At 39.3% G+C, this 19,934-nt stretch overlaps 1 protein-coding gene across 5 annotated transcripts in view; it reads left to right on the plus strand.

The window, feature by feature from the left end:
- The window catches only part of LYST (lysosomal trafficking regulator), a 175,653-nt gene that overhangs the window by 149,032 nt on the left and 6,687 nt on the right, over positions 1-19,934 (plus strand). For all 5 annotated transcript variants that reach the window (XM_061161427.1, XM_061161431.1, XM_061161430.1 and 2 more), the window contains 6 exons: positions 5,047-5,277; positions 6,852-7,041; positions 10,142-10,278; positions 12,708-12,806; positions 17,891-18,030; positions 18,308-18,405. In XM_061161427.1, the coding sequence (XP_061017410.1) occupies positions 5,047-5,277; positions 6,852-7,041; positions 10,142-10,278; positions 12,708-12,806; positions 17,891-18,030; positions 18,308-18,405 (895 nt within the window). The remainder of the gene's footprint in view (positions 1-5,046; positions 5,278-6,851; positions 7,042-10,141; positions 10,279-12,707; positions 12,807-17,890; positions 18,031-18,307; positions 18,406-19,934) is intronic.

The following is a 19,934-nucleotide window of genomic DNA, read 5'->3' on the forward strand; positions in this document are numbered from 1 at the left end:
TCCCAGGCTCTGGGGATGCAAAGGTGAATAAAATTAACACAGGGAGGGAAGATATATGAGTGGCCAGTAAGCAAATGAAAAAAAGCTGGCATCTTTAGTCATCAGGGCTTTCCTGTGGCTCAGCAGTAAAGAATCCAGCTGCCAATGCAAGAGATGCAGGTTTGAACCCTGGGTCAGGGAGATCCCCTGGAGACAGTGGGATCCCCCTTCCAGTGTTCTTGCCTGGGAAATCCCATGGACAGAGGAGCGTGGCGGGCTACAGTCCATGGGGTCGCAAAAGAGGCAGACATGACTTAGCAACTAAACAGCAATAATATCTTTAGTCATCAGGGAAGTGCAGAGTAGAGCCACAGTGAGTTACCACTTTATATCACTGAGAATGACTCTAAATAAAAGACTAACAATTCCAGGTGTTGAGTAAATGGAATACTACTCAACAATAAAGAGGAAATGTTTTATGCTGACTGAAAGAAACCTGATGCACTCTGTATGAATCCACTCCATTTACCTGAAATTCAAGAACAAGGAAGGTTAATCTCCTAATGTTAGAAATCAGAACAACGGTTGCCTCCAGGGAGTAGGGTATTGACTGCCTAAAGGACATCGGGGAACTTTCTGGGGGATAGAAATGCTCTGTTCCCTGATTTTCATGATGGTTCCATCAGATGGTACTTTAAAAATCTGTAGTGTTTTATTGTGTGTAAAATATACCTCTATAGAGGTATATATGTAAGTTTTAAAGGTTTTAAAGACTGAGGTATAATTTTTAAGCTTCATATTTGATCTAAAATGTAACTTTAAAAGCAGTAAGAGCTTCCCTGGTGGTCCAGTGGCTAAGACTCTGTGCTCCCAATGCAAGGCGCCTGGGTTTGGTCCCTGGACAGGGGACTAGATCCCATATGCTGCAACTAAGACCCAGCACAGCCAAATAAAAATATAGGCAATTCAGTTCCGTTGTTGTCCAGCAGAAACTAACACAACCTTGTAAAGCAATTATACTCCAGTGCAAATTAAAAGCAGTTAACAATTGGGACACTAACCTGAGTATACTCTGCCTATAATACTGACACAAACTTTCAATTATTCTCATTTAAAATTCACACTAAAAGAATATGCATGCTGAAATATTTAATTCTCTTCTTACTAGATTTTTTCATTAATTCTTTGGGACTTTAGAACTTAATAAAGGATAGAGTTTGCACCATTGTTCTATACATTTTAAATACAATTTTTTTTTTTTGGCCACACCTCATGGCCTTTGCATCTTAGTTCCCCGACCAGGGATGGAACCCTTGCCCCCTGTGTTGGAGACATGGAGTCCTAACCACTGGCCCACCGGGGATGCCCTGTTTTAGAAATTTAATAAAGCTCAATTCGTGGGACAAAACGAAGTGTAGCACTTAAGTGCACAGTCTCTGAATCCGGGAGTGAGTTCCCACCCTCACTCTGCGACTCTGCTACTTGCTGTGTGACCTGCAGCGTCACCGTAACCTCTGTACTTTTGTGCAGATTCGTAAAATGTGAACACTAATACCAACCTCGTAAATAAGAAAATGTGTTCAGGGCAGTGTCTGCCATCCAGTTAAGTATAAACGTTAGCTTTGTAAAAAGGAATGTAAAAATGCTTTTTGATCTTAATTCATCATTCACTAGTATATGGGGTTCACTAGAAACTGATACCACAGAAGGTAAAGAAGCACTATTTTAAAGTAAATTTTAAGAGCTCTGGCTATAGGGTTATTCCAGTCTTCTTTTGAATTTTTGAGTCTATTAAATTAAACAACCGTAAAGAATGATCCTGCTTAGATAAGCATCTATAGCAGGTGTTGGAGCCCTTGTGGTGGTGGGAGTGTGGTGGCAAGGGGCGTAGATGTTGAGGATTATTTAACTTCTGAAGAACCTTTGAAACTTTATTTTGGCATTTATAGAAATGTTATTTGTAGGTACGAAAATGGAATTTGCTTCCTGATTAAATGCTGAAAGTTAAATTATACAAGCAGGATGCCCAAAAATGACAGATCTGTACCCAGCTTTAAAAATATGCACCTCACTTTAAAAAAAATGCACCTCACTGTCCGTCTGACTCTAACACTAAGAACTCTTTACATTTAAGTGTAATAACACCCTTTACATTTAAGAGCTTGCAGTTCTCACTGCTACTCTTTCAGATTCTCTTTCAGTTTTCATTAGAACCTAAGTAATACTATCTTAAGCTACCTGGCAGCATTGTATCTCAGTTTCATTTTTGCCTTCTCGCTTTGGACATATATCGCTTTGGACAAGTGACTTTTTCAACAATGTAGTATTACACATGAAGTCTATTTTAAAAAGATAATATGTACCAACATTAGGTGGGAAAGAAAAGGACAGTGGCATGGCAAATCCTGAATTTTTACTCCTTTTCTAGACTGAGTATTGCCCTAACCCGCCTTTCTCTTTAGCTTCACGTCCTAAGAAAGGTGACAGCGTGGAGGACACCAGTCACATGGAATACTGTGTGCTGACCTTTCTGCAGTGTTTAGGTTAAAGATGGAATATATTGACTTTGTTTCTCAGCCAGGCTTCTGCCCCTTGCCTGGGAGGTGAATGTCCTTCCTCCTCCAATGACAACCTCACCGAGTTGGCTGGGGAGGCTGAAAGAATATACATCACATTACAGTCTTCTCACTGCCAGGTTCTTGTCAGGTTCAGAAGTATATGTGGAAACGTCAAAAGCAAACACAGAGAGGGAATCAGAATTAAATGAATCCTCTCCAAGGATAAGTAAAGCATGGTTGTGTTGCTCTTGAGCTTACAAGATGGAAACCACAAAGACTTTGCTTGGGTTTCAGTGTTACTGGTGTTTAGACTCTTGATTCTTCAACCCAGACAAGAGAAGAGACATAGACGTACAAAAATCTAGGTTCCTTACTAATGTCTCTGTATGTAAGAAAACACATCTCGGTAATTGAAATTTGTAGACATCTTCAAGATGCTGGGGGTGTGATATGAGTTAGCAACACAAAGTCATCCTGTGACACCAGCCCTTGTGTCTTGAGAGGAATCCGACTCTTTCTTTGAGCACATTCACACAAAGAACAAAAGGGCATTTGGGTATCACACAATTTCAGGCAGACACAGGTGGCTTTGAACTGCGAGTTCTCATTCTTATGAATTGAGCAAGTTGGAGTGGGGCAGGATCCTCTAGTTTTCTTCAGACTCCATGTTGTCATATCCCTGAATTCTGTTGTCTCTTTTGACTTTATGGACCTCCTGAAATGATGTTGACTCAGTTTTCTGACCAATATCTGACAGACAGCCACAGAAAAAATAGATCCACTTACTAATCTCCTGCAGAAGCTATTTTGGATCAACTTAATTGAAAAACTTGTTTATTTTTTTAGTCAATTCTTACCAAAAAACAAGACCAAAGAAAAACCTCATTTTGTTTTTCTTTTTTTTTTCAATTTGAGGTCTAATTGACATACATTATACTAGTTTCCAGTATACAACATACTGATTCAGTTGTGAAATGATCACCACAATAAGTCTAGTTAACATCCACCCCCTACTTAGTTAGAAAAATTTTTTTTCTTGTGATGAAGACTTTTAAGATTTACTCTCTTAGCAACTTTTCAAATATGCAATACAGTGTTGTTAATTGTAGTTATCATGCTGCACATTACACCTCCATGACTTATTTGTTGTATGACTGGAAATTTGTACCTGGTGGCCCCCTTAACTCATTCTGCCCAACCCCCACCTTTGGTAACCACCAGTCCTGTGAGCTTGGTCTTTTGTTTAGATTACATATATAAATGAAATCATACTTATTTCTTTGGTATTTTCCTTTTTCTGTCAGATTTGTATCACTTAGCATAATGCCTTTAAGTTCCATCCATGTTGTAACAAGATTTCATTCTTTTTTGTGACCGAAGAATATTTAGTTGCATATATTTAGCACATCTTCTTTATCCGTTCCATGTATACATGCTTAAGTTGCTTCCATATCTTGGCTATTATAAATAAGGCTGTAATGAACATAGGGGTACATATATCTTTTCAAATTAGTGTTGTTTAAATGCCCAGAGGGTGTCCCTTGTGGCTCAGCTGGTAAAGAATCTGCCTGCAGTGCGGGAGACCTGGGTTCGATCCCTGGGTTGGGAAGATCCCCTGGAGAAGGGAAAGGCTACCCATACCAATATTCTGGCCTGGAGAATTCCATGGACTGTATAGTCCATGGTGTCACAGAGTTGGACACGACTGAGCAACTTTCACTTTCACTTTCAAATGCCCAGAAGTGGAAATGCTGATCATATGATAGTTCAATTTTTAATTTTTTGAGGCACCTCCATACTGTTTTCCATGCTGGTTGCACCAATTTACATTCCCACCAGCAGTGCACAAGGGCTTCCTGTCCTCCACATCCTTGCCAACAGTTATTGTCTCTTGTCTTTTTTATACTATCCACTCCGACAAGTGTGAGACGGCATTTCATTGTGGTTTTGAGTTGCATTTTCCTGATGATTAGTGATGCTGAGAATATTTTCATGTACCTCTTGGCTATCTGTATGTTTTTCTTAGAGAAGTATCTATTCAGATCCTCCGCCCCCTTTTAGATCTTTGGTTTTCTTGCTGTTGAGTTGCATGGGTTGTGTGCATGTTTTGGATGTTAACCCTTTATCAGCACGTGGTTTGTAAACAACTTCTCTCATTCAGTAGGCTGTCTTCATTTTATTGATGGTTTCCTTTTGCTATGCAGATAAATGAAGTCTTACATGATATTCTCTTAAATTAGAAATTAATTTCATAAAATTACCTAGTTAACACCAGTCAAGATTTTTGTTTCATCCATTCAGAAGCGTTGATGATTCCTGTTCTGATCTCTTTGAGACTATTAATGTTATGAACCTGTTCAAAAACATTTTAAAATCCTTTCCATTTGAAATTTGAGAAGGAACTCCTTCCCAGTCTCCATTGCCTGGAGAATAAACAAGTTGTTTTCCCCTTTGGTATTATCACCAAGTCTTGCTTTTTACATTCCTCTCATTCTCTTTTTCCCTTCAGACATACTTTGGAATGGATGTCTCTGCAGTTGAAGATCCAGTTCAAAGACGAGCACTAGAAACCATGATAAAAACCTACGGCCAGACCCCTCGTCAGCTGTTTCAGTCAGCCCACGCGAGCAGACCTGGCTGCAAGCTCAACATCGAAGGGGAGCTTCCTGCCGCCGTGGGCTTGTTAGTACAGTTTGCTTTCAGGGAAACCAGAGAACAGGTCAAGGAAATTACCTATCCGGTATGTCATTTGGATTTCAGTAGATTTCAGGAAAATGTGGTTCAACTCCTGAGACATCAGGCCTTCTCCCATGCTTTAGAGGCAGGGAATTGAGTAACATGGTCCCAGCCTGAAGGTGTGTACCAGCCAGTGAATACAGATGCTCACATTACCAGTTCTGTGTGTAGAAGATGCTGCATTAGTGATATGAAGGGAGTGCTTTGGGAGCTCAGGTCAAATTGTGACCTCTCTGAGGGTTATTACTTGGGAAAGCCTCACCAGCCAGTGACATAACAGACATTGCAAATGAGAGGGAATGAATTGGTGCAAACATGCCTAGCATGGTCCTAGTTGTCAGCTTCCACTAGAAGTAGTGACCAGAAGTGTAAATGTTTGAGTTTACAATTAAGGAGAGAATCTTACATGATTTTTTGGCCCCTCCAGATTTTCTTGACAAGAAGTATTGCCTCTTAAAGTAGGAATTAAGTATTAATTTATATTCTGAAATAGAAAAATAAAGCAAGCAAGCAAGCCTTAAGACTAAAATGGATTCTAATCCTCAGCTAAATTCTTCATTATTAAAGCAACTTAAGGTGGGAGCCTGTGAGTTGTAAAGTGTTAAAGAGGTTTGCAGAAGGGAATCAAAGAAAATGAAAACACAAGGGAAAGAGGTTGTAAGGTAAAGCAGAGACCTCAGATTGCAGTCATCTGTGATCCACTTTAAGAGGAAATGGTTTTTACAGACCTTCTTTTGACACTCATTTCTTATAATAAAGTTACTTAAATACACTAGATTTAGAATACTGAATGTAAACTCTTTATGCTCATAGTTCATATATATCAAATTTGCATGTTAAATGCAAGCAGAACTTATATAACTAGTAAGATCAAAATTGAAATTTTAAAACATCAATATGATAGATAATATTGTTTTGCCGAACCCAGATCACCCATGTTGTTTTTCATAGTTGAAAGCTGTATTTTTTGTTTTATGTTTACTTGTCAGTTACACTGACAACTCATGATTTTGAAGACTTACAAATCATTTTAGTCATTATCATTACCAGGGTCATTATTTTTAACTAGAATCTATTATTTTAACATGTCAAAATAATTTAACAGTACCTCCCTGAAAAGTAATAAATACCATTTCATTTGCCACTGTACTTATTGCTCATTAGCTAAATAAAGTTGGTGCATATGCAGGACCTGAGCAGGACGTCTGTTTGTAATAGGAACGGATTTTGAACTGCCTCCTTCCCGCCTCAGGACTTTCACACTGGCTGTCCCCTCCACCTGGCATGCCCTGTCCGCGGATAGAGCCCCAGTGTGCTTTTATTTCACTCAGGTGTCTGCTTGCCTCAGGGACTCTTTCCCAACCCCTCATCTAACTAGCAACTCTTTCTCAGTCCTCCTCCCCGTCTTAGACTTTGTTCATAGCACTTGCACCACCTATGGAAATATGTGTTCCTCGTCTGTCTTGTTCATCACTGTATCTGACCACCAGGAACACATATTTCCATTTCTATACTTACTACCATTTTTTTTTCTTACTACCATTTTTTAAATGTACTTTTTACTTTTCTTGGTTTTAGAGTCCTTTGTCATGGATAAAAGGCTTGAAATGGGGGGAGTATGTCGGTTCCCCAAGTGCTCCGGTTCCTGTGGTCTGCTTCAGCCAGCCCCACGGAGAAAGATTTGGTTCTCTCCAGGCTCTGCCCACTAGAGCAATCTGTGGTTTGTCCCGAAATTTCTGTCTTCTGATGACATATAGCAAAGAACAAGGTAAAATAAAACATGAAAATCATCCTAGGTCTATCTTTCAAGAGATTTGAATGTTTCCACTCATCTCTGCTGCTGTTTTGTTTCATTTCTGAGTTTTCTGAGTCTTTGGTGAAAAACCAGACTCAAATTTGTGTTCATTTAATGCAAAGTAGGAATTAAAACATACTACATGAAAAAAAATGAGAACTAAAGGCAGTGTCGTTTGAAATGAGAGGAAGAATTGAAGGGGACAAGAATAAATAAATGTCTCACAAGATGAAAACATTATCAATTTTATAGAAATACACACCTTGAGGTTCTTGAATCCCAGAATAGACGACTTATTTGACCAACAGTTCTAGTACCTCAGAAGAGACAGTCATGAGAGTAAAACAAAATGAGGAAATCATGATAGCCTTGAAAATAGGTTTTAAAAATACATATGTCTGGAAAGCAATCTTTTTCTCCCCTCTTTGCACTGAGTCACTAAAAGCAACACATGGGAAAGTGCTGTCAGTCGAGGCCCTCTTGATATTTCTAAATGTCACCTACACACGGAAAACTAGTGACATTTTCCATTCAAGCAATTCCTCAGCCCTTCCAAATTAGTCATTTTGCTTAATTTGAAAGAACTCTCCCTACTTCCGAGGCCTGGGCTTTAAGCACTGAAATGAATGACGGGGGGGGCACCCATCTGTGCCTGTCAGGGGTGCGCAGATTTGCCGGGAAACCAGTGTGTGGACCTGACGCCTCTTGGTGTTGGTTCTGTGCGCTGTGCTCCTCCGGTCCTCACGGCCCCTCCCACCACTGGAGCTCCACAGTGCAGGGACCCCCGGACCCGTGCCCCGGCACCAGCCACTTCAAGGAATTTAGTGTGCTGGCTGGACCACAGTTCTTTTAAACTCACTCTTCCTTCTGTCATGAAATGAATGATTGCCTTTATAGTTGCCAGTAATAAAAGAAGCTACATAGCATTTTATCAAAGTTTAGTGAATTAAGAGGGTAAGGTAAATCTGTTTAATCATCATTGCAGTCAGCTATGAGATGCGTCACAAGTAGTTTACTACTACCAACACTTTAAAGTATCAAAAGGTGTGAATAATTTGCCTTTAAGAAATAGAGTGGATTGAAGTTTCTCTCTGTTGATCAGAGAGAAAGGGGCTGGTATTATCACTTAGCATGGTGGGACTTAAATATGTCCAACTTAATAGCTAACCTACCTTATTTGTCCCACTACAGTCACAAGCCCTTAACAGCTGTGTTCATTCAAATTACACTTTATTTCCTCATAGAATATAAGTGGGATTTGGCAGAATGTAGGTGTGTCCATGAAAGTGGTATCATACAAGTTATGGCCATGAGCTCGCGTGGCACAGTGCCTGAGTTTGCACCCCAGTTCTGCTGCCTAATACCTGTGTATTTTTGTGTAATGTTGAGAAAATTACTTATGCTTTTCAAGTCCTGGCTTTTAATCTATGAAATGGGAGTAATAAAAGGACTTACTTCCCAGGGTAATTCACCATAATGCTTAAATGAAATAATATAAGGAATGGTTAGCACCTGACTCCGGTGTGCTTAATAAATAAATGTCCGCGGGACTGTAAGCACTCTGGAGCCAGGGGCTCTGAGCATTCACTGCCGTACCCGGTACAGAACCATCCACAGGGGCATTTCCTAGAGGCCCTGAGTGACTAAGTGCAGCTGGCAGATGGGAAGTCATGTGTGTTGAGCACTGCTATATTAAATAACTGCCCTCTAGTTACACATGCGTAATACAGTGTAGCAACTAAACTGCCATGGTTTTAATGATCTTTAGCTCAGTACAGGCCAATTACTTGAGAACTGACAATGCCTCAAAATTGTCTGAGGTGCTTTTTTCCCAAGTATACTCAGTTGGTCCCATTGGAGACACACCAAATGAGAATCTCTGGGCCTTGAGTCTAAATCTGCACATGCTGCAAAAGTCATTTTCTTGCAAACTCTTATTTAAGATCTACTATTCTAATAGGGAAAGAAGAAGTTTATTTTTCTTCTTAAAAAAAGATGGTGCATCTTGTGTTGCTGGAATGAGAAACCAGGGACAGTTATTAAGTTCTTACCACATGCCAGGCTTCGTGGTAAAATCTAGGAAGTCCTAAGGCTTATCTAGAGTGGAGCATATATGTAGCAAGGCTATCCTAATTTCTGTATTGCAAAACTGATGTCCACATTTGGAATTATACTCAACAAAACAAAAATAAATATGTGAATAACATTTTCAATATGCTCTTGATTCATTCAACAAATGTTTGTTTTATTGCTTTATATTATGCTATATTGTGCTATGTTTTATGCTATATATTATGCTGAGTACTCACATTCTGTATATTATGGATATAGCTACATATTAAGTGAGGCACTCACAATCCCCCTAAGGAACTCAGAGCTTCTTATTCTCACAGGCAGCACCAACTGCCTACAGCGTTTATGCTGCATTAGCCCTAGTGAGTGTGCCACAGGGTGTAGATTATGAGAAGCACTGGAAAAGGATGTCAAGATGTCCAGATCTTTATCCCAAAAGGGCGTAATACTATGTTGAGAAAGAACAAGGAAAGAACAGAACCTCATTATATGAAGTTCCCCCATACAAAGTCCTTGTAGTTGCAGGATTAAATTATTCTCAGGATTGCTTCTGCTCCAGCAATGGTCCCTTTCTAGCATTAGTAGTTCTCCATATTGATTTTTCAGTAAGGGGTATCTAGAAAGTTATTTAAACATTATCTAGTTCTTATTTATTATTAGAAGAAAAAGCATCACAGAACATAAATAGAGGAAGCTTAATTATCATTTGTCTTCTATAAAAATTTCTTAACAGAAATTTTAGTTCTAAGTCAAATAAATCCCTACACAGGTGAAAAAGAATACAGTTCCAAACTTAGAATCCTATTAGCCTTAAAGGAATGAAACTAACATAAATCAGTCCATCTTATGGCTATAAAGATGATTTTGCACTGGAATGACCATGTTCTGCTATGTGAACTTCAGGCCTTAAAGGCCAGAGTTGTCTTTAACCTGACATTTCAGTGGGCTGTCCAATGATAACTGATCAGTTGCAACTAATACTTTATTTCTCTTTCTTGAGGTGTGAGAAGCATGAACAGTACTGACATTCAGTGGTCAGCCATCCTGAGCTGGGGATATGCTGATAACATTTTAAGGTTGAAGAGTAAACAAAGTGAGCCTCCAATAAACTTTATACAAAGTTCCCAGCAATATCAGGTAAACCTTTTTATGAAGTACTTTATAGTAATAATTAAACATAATGCTTTAGAAGGGAGTCAGACTGATGGCAGCTAGTCTTTAATATCCTGTAGTTAGTCAAGAAGCTCATGACGCTAGACATATGCCTTGTCTACAGTGCAGACTGCCTTCCTAACTGCTGCTGTACTGCCTATGCCCCCAGAGTTCGTTCTCTACCCCAGCAGTCCCCAGCCTTTTTGGCACCAGGGAACGGTTTCACAGAAGGCTCTTGTTCCACAGAGCAGGGAATAGGGGGATGGTTTCAGGGTGATTCTCCTAAGGAGCCCACAACTTAGATCCCTTGCATATGTAGTTCACAGTAGCATTCGTGTCCCTATGAGAATCAAGTGCCACTGCTCTGACAGGAGGCGGAGCTCAGGCAGTAATATGAGTGATGGGGAGCGGATGTAAATACAGGTGAAGCTTCGCTCACTTGCCAGCCACTCACCTGCTTCTGTGTGGCCCGCTTCCTAGCAGGCCATGGACTGCTACTGGTCTGTGGCCCAGGAGTGGGGGACCCCTGCTCTTCCCATCTCTTGCTGGGACTGTATCATAATCTCCTACTCAGCGTCAGCTCACAGCAGTGTTGGAACAAAATCACAATTGATTTTTTTCTCAGTGTTAACTTGGCTTTTGTTACTATGTCATTTTCAGTAACGAGAGCATCATCTACTGCACCTGGTTTTTTTTAAAGGGACCGGGAATTTAGGCATCACCGCATGGTAGAAAGAGCCTTGGGCCTTACTAAAGCCCTGCCATCCGTGTGATCTCTGTTAGCAGCCAGCTCTGTTACTTACTATTCATAAGTAATTAACCTTTCCCAACTTGAGTTTCTTTCCTTCTGCTTAAAACTGGAGTAGTCATACTCCCACTGCTCTCTCATAAAACTGTTGTAAAAATGTCTCCAGTGTTTGTGAAAGCATACTGTAAACTGTGAAACACCATACACACACACACACACACACACACGCAGTACTGCCACAGCTTTCTCCAGGACTAAGTTGTGTGCTGAACCTTCTCTCTTTGACTGTCTTTCCATAGGAAGTTCTTTTACTGGTTTCTGACTTTCATTATTACATACACCTGGTGCCTACTCACACATCCTAACATTTGTCACCATTCCCCAAGCGCCTTAGAAATGGAGTCAACGGAAGGCTTCCCAGGTGGCTCAGTGGTGAGGCATCCGCCTGCCAATGCAGGAGACACGGGTTCAACCTCTGATCTGGGAGGATCCCCCGTGCCTTGGAGCAACTCAGCCCATGCACCACAACTGCTGAACCTGTGCTCTAGAGCCCAGGAGCTGCAACTACTGCCCATCTAGAACCCGTGCTCTGCAACAAGAGAAGCCACCGCAATGAGAAGTGTGCACCGCAGCTTGCGAGTAGCCCCCTCTCTCTGCAACTGGGGAAGATCTCATGCGGCAACAAAGACTCAGCACAGCCAGACATAAATAAATAAATAAAAGTGTTTAAAAGAGAAGAAAGAAATGGAATCAGCTACTTGTGGGGAATTTTTGGCAGTGGAAAAAAGGAGAGCAGTGACTTGTTTGCTTACTCTTCAATATGCCTGAAAAAAAGGTCACTGCCTTTTGTCATCTGGCTTACTAGTAAACTAACAAAAGTAAGAATAAAGGACAATGGAAAACCACCTTATTAGAAATTTTAATAAGAATTTCAACACTGCAAAATTATTTCTGTCATGTAAAATTGGACACAGAAACATCATTAAAGATGAAAAAACACTCTCAAGTCCTTTTAGCGAAACAGAATGATCCAGTTTTTGAGCAAACGTGGTGTGATAAAGTACTTCCAATCAAATGGCTACCTAGATGAGAATACCATTTTTCATTTTTGTTCTTGGAATATGTCATTCACTTATTAGTTATTTAGTTTGAGAAAATTTGTCCAGGATATTATCATACAAAGACCCACACTCTGCGATTTCACTTATCTGATCAATTTCACTATCGTCATTACATATTAGAGTCCTGCTCTTTCTTTGCCTCATCTTCTGATTGATTCTTAACTGTAAAACATACTCCTGTCGATTTTCTTCTCTTTTCTGTTATCACTAGAAAATGAAAAATTCTGAATTCCCAACTGTGTTCAATGACAAGTGAAAGAAACGGTGTCTCTGGTCTTCTTTTATACTTTCTCAAGAGATAACAGCATTTTTTCGACAATGCAATAAGAGAACCAAAAGATGACAGTTTATTTCACATTTTACAGCTTTTAGACATCTTAAAGTTACATAATACTCTATTACTATATCTTGCACCATTCTAATCATTTCAAGTAAAATATTTATCTTAGTTTTGTGAACATATATTTTTAAAATAAATGTCAGAAAAGTAGAAGCATTTCTCATGCTTTTTAAGCATGTTCATCTTTGACTTGTCCTTTTCCTAGGTGACTAGTTGTGCTTGGGTCCCTGACAGCTGCCAGCTGTTCACTGGGAGCAAGTGTGGTGTCATCACAGCTTACTCAAACAGGTTCACAAGCGGCACGGTAGGTCCTGGGCGCATTTGTGGGATCTTCATGTCAGTGAGGGGAAGAAACCCTTAGAGCAACTTACATTTTTTGTACTTGAATCTCTTCTTCACAGTAGAGAATGGTAATGTAAAAGGTAATGTAAAAGGTCAATAATCTAACTCTTTATTTTAGGTTTATTAGGATCATAAAAGAATTTTTTAAATAACTGTATACAGTCAGAGACAGAAAGTATTTTGAGTTATACTCTGCTTTGTATGTAGGCTTTTTCGTGACATTTTGATGCTTCCCTGTGTTCTCAGTATCGACCTGAATGCTTAAAGGGTAACCCACAAGATTCTGTAAAATTTAGAAGTGCAGAACTCCTAACATTCCTAATACACTCTGAGTGAATTAAATGACAGAAAAATCCAAGTAGCCAGTCTCTATTCTACCACTTACTGGGAGAAATTTTTTTATCCATTTACTGAATCTTTTAAGATTTGTGAGTTAAATTATTAAAACAATCTAGTGAAGAAGACATTATGCTGTACTTCTCTTAATTTACTCTCTTTATTGAATCAGCTGTCTGTGGTGCCATTGAAGAGTATTGGCAAGTTTAGAGTGATAACTCAGTGATAACCATTCTGTTCTAGAACATTCTGTGTGCTTTTTTTTTTAAAATTACCGTTTTCTCCATTATTTTATAAAACGTGTTCTACTGGGTGAAACCTGTTTTCCTAGCATAGGGTGACACTCGGTTCCTTACTTTTCTGAGCAAGTTTATTCAGTTTTAAACCCTTGTTAAGGTTCTTTGCCACCCTCCTTAGGGTATAAATGTGGCCATAATATTGTTTCTGTCTCTTAGTCTAAGGAGTAATTAAAATGCTTGAAGCAGGAGTGATATGATCCAGTCAGCATTTTAAGACCACCTCTCTAGAGCCTGCTTAAAGGGCCATGAGCCTGGAGGGAGGGTACCAGTTAAAAGGTGCTGTGGTGATGCTGGCACCTATACTGAGGACTCCGCAGCAGGAGGTGGGCTCCTGCAGGTTATTGCAGAACAGTGGGGAGTGCTCTAAGACTGACACACAGGGTAGAAAGAGCCAGAAGTGGGCCCAACCAGGTGTCAGGGAGCCTGAAAATTTACACTTGAGCTGGATCCTGAAGGATCATTTTCCTGAGTGGAGGAAAGATGTGTGTGACTGACCACCTGGAATAAAAGGCATGGTAGTTTGGGAGTGGCAGATACTTTGTATGTAGTTCAGAGCAGAACGTGTTGGGAGGAGCGGCAAGAACGGTAGAGAGAGGTGAGGGTCTTACACACAGGCCACAATGAGAAGAGTGCTGGGGGGTCTAAGCAGAGGGGTGCCTTCACTTTTGGAATGTCTCATTTTCTTTTTACTCCCCAAAGCCTAAATCAGATGTCAATTTTATAACATCTCTGATATTTACTGCTGCCTTGCCTTCCCATGTCTGAACCCACCTTTCTCTGTCTCCTTTTTCCTACACATACATTCTAATCTCTGCTGCAGAGGGGTCCTCTGCTTGTGTGCGCAGATCATTTGTTCCTTGTCATCCAAAAACTGTCTTCCATCTTTTGTTTATTTCCTCTTTTTCCAACACTTTGAACAGCCTTGTTCTTAGTTTTCCTTACTTCCATTCTCCCTACAATTTAAATTTTTAATTGTACACTAACACAGTATGCAGTATTGGTTTAAAAAAAAAAAGTATTAAGTTGCCGATATAGGAGTAATTGTACAAAGCATAGCTCTGAAGCAGCAGATCAAAGGTGTAGCTGTTATCATTTGAATATAGCAATACATGTGCTTCTTTTAGTTTGAAGTTATTGTAGGCTTGTCAAGTCTTATGTTGCATACCTTTCCTCAGTTCTACCCTTTCCTGAAAGTTGGTTTTTCAGCTTATATATAAGGGTTTTCTTTTTTCTCCTAATAGGTAATCAAGTCATGAGATAAACAGTTACTATTTAAACCATGTCCAAAAGTGTATCTTAGCTGTATGATTTTATCATTGGTTGATCTAAGGGAAGGTTACCTGGGATTTTGTGGGTATTGTTGCTTTTTCTTGGGCACCATTTCATCATTTTGGGGTCCCTGAAGTTGCAGGTGTGACCCTGTGCCTGAGAGGTTGGCAGGAAGCACCTCATGTTCACTAGTTTCCGTTGCCCAAACCCACGGAATGCCATGGTTCTAAAAGTGTTTATGTTCTTGTTTGTGTTACCCTTGACACAGCAAAAGACAGGCTCCCAAGTGCCATGTAGGCTATAACCAAGATAACTGTTGCTTGAAAATATTTTCAAGGGAAGCTTATGAAATACTTTCCTAAGCTGGTGAAGCATATCTAACTTTGAGCATTGTTTCTGTTGGATCTCCTAAGATAGTCTGTTAAAATGCATTCTACATACCTAATGATGAATACATTGATTGGTTATAGGGAACTGTTATCTATAAGCCCTTTATATATTAGAGAAGAATGTCTTCAAAGGTGATAACTGATCCTAAAATAACTGATCTTGAGTTGTTTTTCACTTATTAATGTGCCCACGTCATCTTTATGTAAGTGAACACCTGTATTTCTATTCTCTAAATTGATGGCAGGGAGAATAAATATACAGTTTATCCAAGGTAGTATCAAACCATTCAAGAACATTTTATGAAGAAGTAGGCCAGCAGAAGATTTCTGTTCTACCCAGGGAAATTATTTTCTGATCCCTCAGGGAATCATCTAGTAACACTGACTCTTAGAATCATTTTAAAGTGCAAAATCTAAAATTTCAACAACCACTGTAGGGTACCTATTTTCTGTTTACCCCATAAATATTATTCATAGTCATGAAGTAAAAAAAATATACATACATATATATATAGCTTTTAACAAGCAAGGAGGGAGCTCTAGCCTTGAGTTAGATATTCTTGGATTATCTGTCAATCCTAGAATATTGACACTGACCTTGAGACCGCCTCTTATAAGAGGAGTAGAAAACAGTAACAAGGGACAGAGCAAAATGGGGGGGGTGGGTGTCCCAAGGAGGTTCTTGTCCAAAAGGCTGGTCCCTGAGAGTGAGGATGAATCAGATGGGACCAACTCTTGCCTGGATATACAGCCTAGATTGGAATTTCCTGGGCTGTCCAGGATCCTTGAGACTCAGCTTTGGATAAGGCATCCCTAGACTGGCATGGTGATCCGGGTCATCCAGGAGAAACGAGGAAGGTGCTTGCATTCTATTCCACTAATAGAGGAATCCCTACAGATAATTTTATAATGTAGTAACAAATATACAAAACCAAGCACACAAATTTACAGATAAAAAATGAATATGTGAAAAAGTTAAGCTTATTAATAGTTATAATAAGAGAAATGCAATTAAAAGCAACCTTGATTGCCATTTAAAACTTGGGAAATTTTCAGATTTAGAATGACTGCTGAGACACAAATGCAAGCAGAGAAGGAAAGGGCTCAAGCCTTTCTGGATAGTCAGTTCTTCAGCCCCAGGGACCCTGAAGCATGGTCTGCAAGGGTGCTGGCACATCCCCGTGGCCCCACAGACTCCTGGCCCTGTGGGGAGGGTCCCAGAGGCGGACCAGAGGGGGCCCGCCCCAGGACTCGTGCCCTTGTTCAGAGCCGTCTTGTCGCTGTGCTTGTGTTCAGCTGCAGGCCATGTGCCCTAGCTAGACAGAAGCCACTGCCACACAGCTCAGGCCAGTGGCTCCAAGAAGACTGGTGTTGCCTGGTCATTTGAGCCTTTTAAGTATAAAATACGTATTTTTATGTGACTAAGACACTGGACCATGGAGCACTTAAAATACATGAGCTGCAGCTAATGAAGTCAACACAGGTATGTTTTGTTTGATCACAATGGTGATCAAAAAAGGCAAAATAGATCGGATGCCTAAAGAACAATAAATACCATATTTATAAAGTTTATCGAAATGAAAACCAATACGTTGTTTACTGTTATAGTAGGACATAAATTCTAAATACACAGGAAACAAATGCAAAGTTCAGGATAATAATAACTTCTGAGAAGGGAGAGGAAATAGGATGTAAAACAGCACACACACTATGTAGTAGTTCATGTTTTCTACATTTAAAAATAGGCTGACATTATAAAATGTTAGGGTTAGTTTAACTGAGTGGTCAGTATGCAGATTTTCATTGTATTTATACTTTCTACTTTTCTGTATTCTTTTAAATATTGAAATACTTTATGACAATATAAACCTAGTATATAACAAAAATTATGCCCTATGACAATATAAACCTAGTATATAACAAAAATTATACCCTGTATAATATATACATAATATATAATATGTATGTATCTGGTATCTGTGAACCATGTGGACCTTGGAACACCAGGTTGCAAGCTTTGATTTTGAAAATCAATCCACAACTATTGATGAGTAATACATTGCCATTGGTAGCATCAGGAGTCAGTGCAAAGCCTTTGCAAGTACTGTAAAATTTGTATCCATACTGTAAAATTTGTACTATATCTGCACTGTAAAATTTGTATCAATACTGTAAATTTATTAATATTTATTGATCCACTACAAGGATCTGGAAATTTATTCTAAAGAAGTGATATCGAGGAGGAACAAAACTTACGTACATAAATTTAAAAATTATGAAATAAATAAAATTTATGGCATCTAAAATTTTGAAAACATTTGAAACAATTTTAATATCTGTCAATAAAGGATGTTCAAGTAAATTATGGTATACTAACTATATAGAATATCATAACACTTAAAAATCATTTTGAATACACTGTCAAAAATGAGAAATGCTTATGGGAGAATGTATAAAATATGAAAGAGAACTATTTATATGGAGATAATCACAACTATTAAAGTATAAGTATATTTGGCCAGACTAGAAAAGAATAGTCAAAAATGAAAAACTTATCAGTTGATGAGATTATGGTCAATTAAAACTTTTTTTAATGTTTAACTAGTTCTACTCTTCAGAAAAAGTTGAACTAGGTTGAAAAAATTTGTTTGAGAAGAATGTTTGAGTCACTTGGATTGATTTGTTTTTGAGATAACAGTACTAGAATACCTTTTGTCATGACTTTTATCTTATACTTATTTTTTAAATTTTAGCCTTCAGATATAGAAATGGAGTCTCAGCTACATCTGTATGGGCACACAGAAGAGATAACCAGTTTATTTGTCTGCAAACCATATAGTATAATGATAAGTGTGAGCAGAGATGGAACCTGCATCATATGGGATTTAAACAGGTACAGAAGATTTCCAACTCTAAAATAGCTGTTTTTAATCAGTTCTTACTGTGAGAAACAGATGCACTAAAATAATATCTTTACATTATAATAACTTTAAGCATGAAATACAGACTTTACCTTTGTAATCTTACTGAATGAATAGATCAGTTAGGAATAGAGTCAGGAATCCCTTATAAATAGTAGGTACATATACTAACCAAAAAAATTGTATAAATAAAAGAATGTAATTATATTTAATGTTCACATGCAGATTTTCGCGTCTTTGGTCTTTCAGGTTATGCTACGTGCAAAGTCTAGCGGGACACAAAAGCCCAGTCACGGCCGTCTCTGCCAGTGAGACTACAGGTGACATTGCCACAGTGTGCGACTCAGGTAAGTTGGCCCCAAACCCAAAGCACGGAGCGGTTGTGCTAATGTGTGCTCAGCCAGCTAGTTACATCATAGGTTAAACTGTCATGTTACGTCTCTCTGGTCCCTGCCAGACCTGAATACTTAGGGAATAGCATGTATGTGGTATTCAGTTCAGTTCAGTTGCTCAGTCATGTCTGACTCTTGCGACCTCATGGACTGCAGCACGCCAGGCTTCCCTGTCCATCACCAACTCCCGGAACTTACTCAGACTTATGTCCGTCGAGTCAGTGATGCCACCCAGCCATCTCCTCCTCCGTCGTGTGTGTATGAAAATACAATGAAGTCGAAGACTGAGTCCATCAGTTGAGGCGTGTGCTGTGCTTAGTCGCTCAGTCTTGGCCTACTCTCTGTGACCCCATGGACTGTAGGCTGCCAGGCTTCTCTATGGGGATTCTCCAGGTGAGAATACTGGAGTGGGCTGCCATGCCCTCCTCCAGGGCATCAGCAGAGGATCAGCTTTGTATTATATGTGTCTTCTAGTTCCTGCAGGACAGTAGTACAGAATAACAATGGAGGTGTAATGTGCCCCAAATTTACATGAGAAAGATAGTTCTCCTAATCAAATGTCTGGCTTTTAGTTTTATTTTCATGTATACATATTAAAATATTTGATGCATCCAGTAGGTAAGAACAGTTGGCAAGCTCATAAGTTTTCTGTTTGCATTTCCATTAATTGAAAGGATTCTTCAAAAAACTGTTTCTTTCTGTCCAAAGGTATCTTTGACACATCTACAGTGGGTGGTCTTTTATCCTTTGCTTGCGTTTTTTATATTGTTTTTTCCTGACACCAAATGTGTGGTCTTTCCAGACACTAAACTGTTCTCCGGTTCTGTGACCCCAAATGGGTGTCCAACAGTGCAATTCAATTCTGACACTAACTAGTTGAAGTTGGCAAACTTGGGAGTCTCAAGGCCCCCACCAGTTTCGATGATTCTCTCAGACAAGTCACAAAACTCAATAAAACACTGTACTTACTACTGTAGTTCATTACAAAGTGAACAGCCACAAGAAAAGGTCCAGAGGTCTGTTCCTATGGAGTCAGAAGGCACCACCCTCCTGGCCCATGAATGTGCTCATCAGTCTTCTCCCCTGTTGTTCAGGGGTTTTTCTGAGGTTCCATTATGTAGACCTGGTATATTCAGTCACTGGCCATTAGGAACTGACCTGCGCCTCTAGCTCCTCTCCCTTCCCCAGAGGTGGGAGGTGCTATAAGGGCAGTTTCTCTGCTGGCCAGCTCCCACCTGAAGCTGTCTAGGACCTCCCCAGGAGTCATCTCCCTAACATAGAAAAGACAGTAAATTAACAAGAGTTTAGGAGCTCTATGCCAGGGTCGTGGGTCAAAGTTCCTATATATATATATATAGGAACATATATATATATATATATATATATATATAATTTTTTTTTTTACTATATCACAGATATCTCTTGGAATTTTGTCAATTTTACAAAACACTTATCATTCTTATATTCAAGAAAAGTAATGTCTC

The sequence above is a fragment of the Dama dama genome, chromosome 15 (genome assembly GCF_033118175.1).
Source record: "Dama dama isolate Ldn47 chromosome 15, ASM3311817v1, whole genome shotgun sequence".
In the NCBI taxonomy this organism is placed as follows: domain Eukaryota; kingdom Metazoa; phylum Chordata; class Mammalia; order Artiodactyla; family Cervidae; genus Dama; species Dama dama.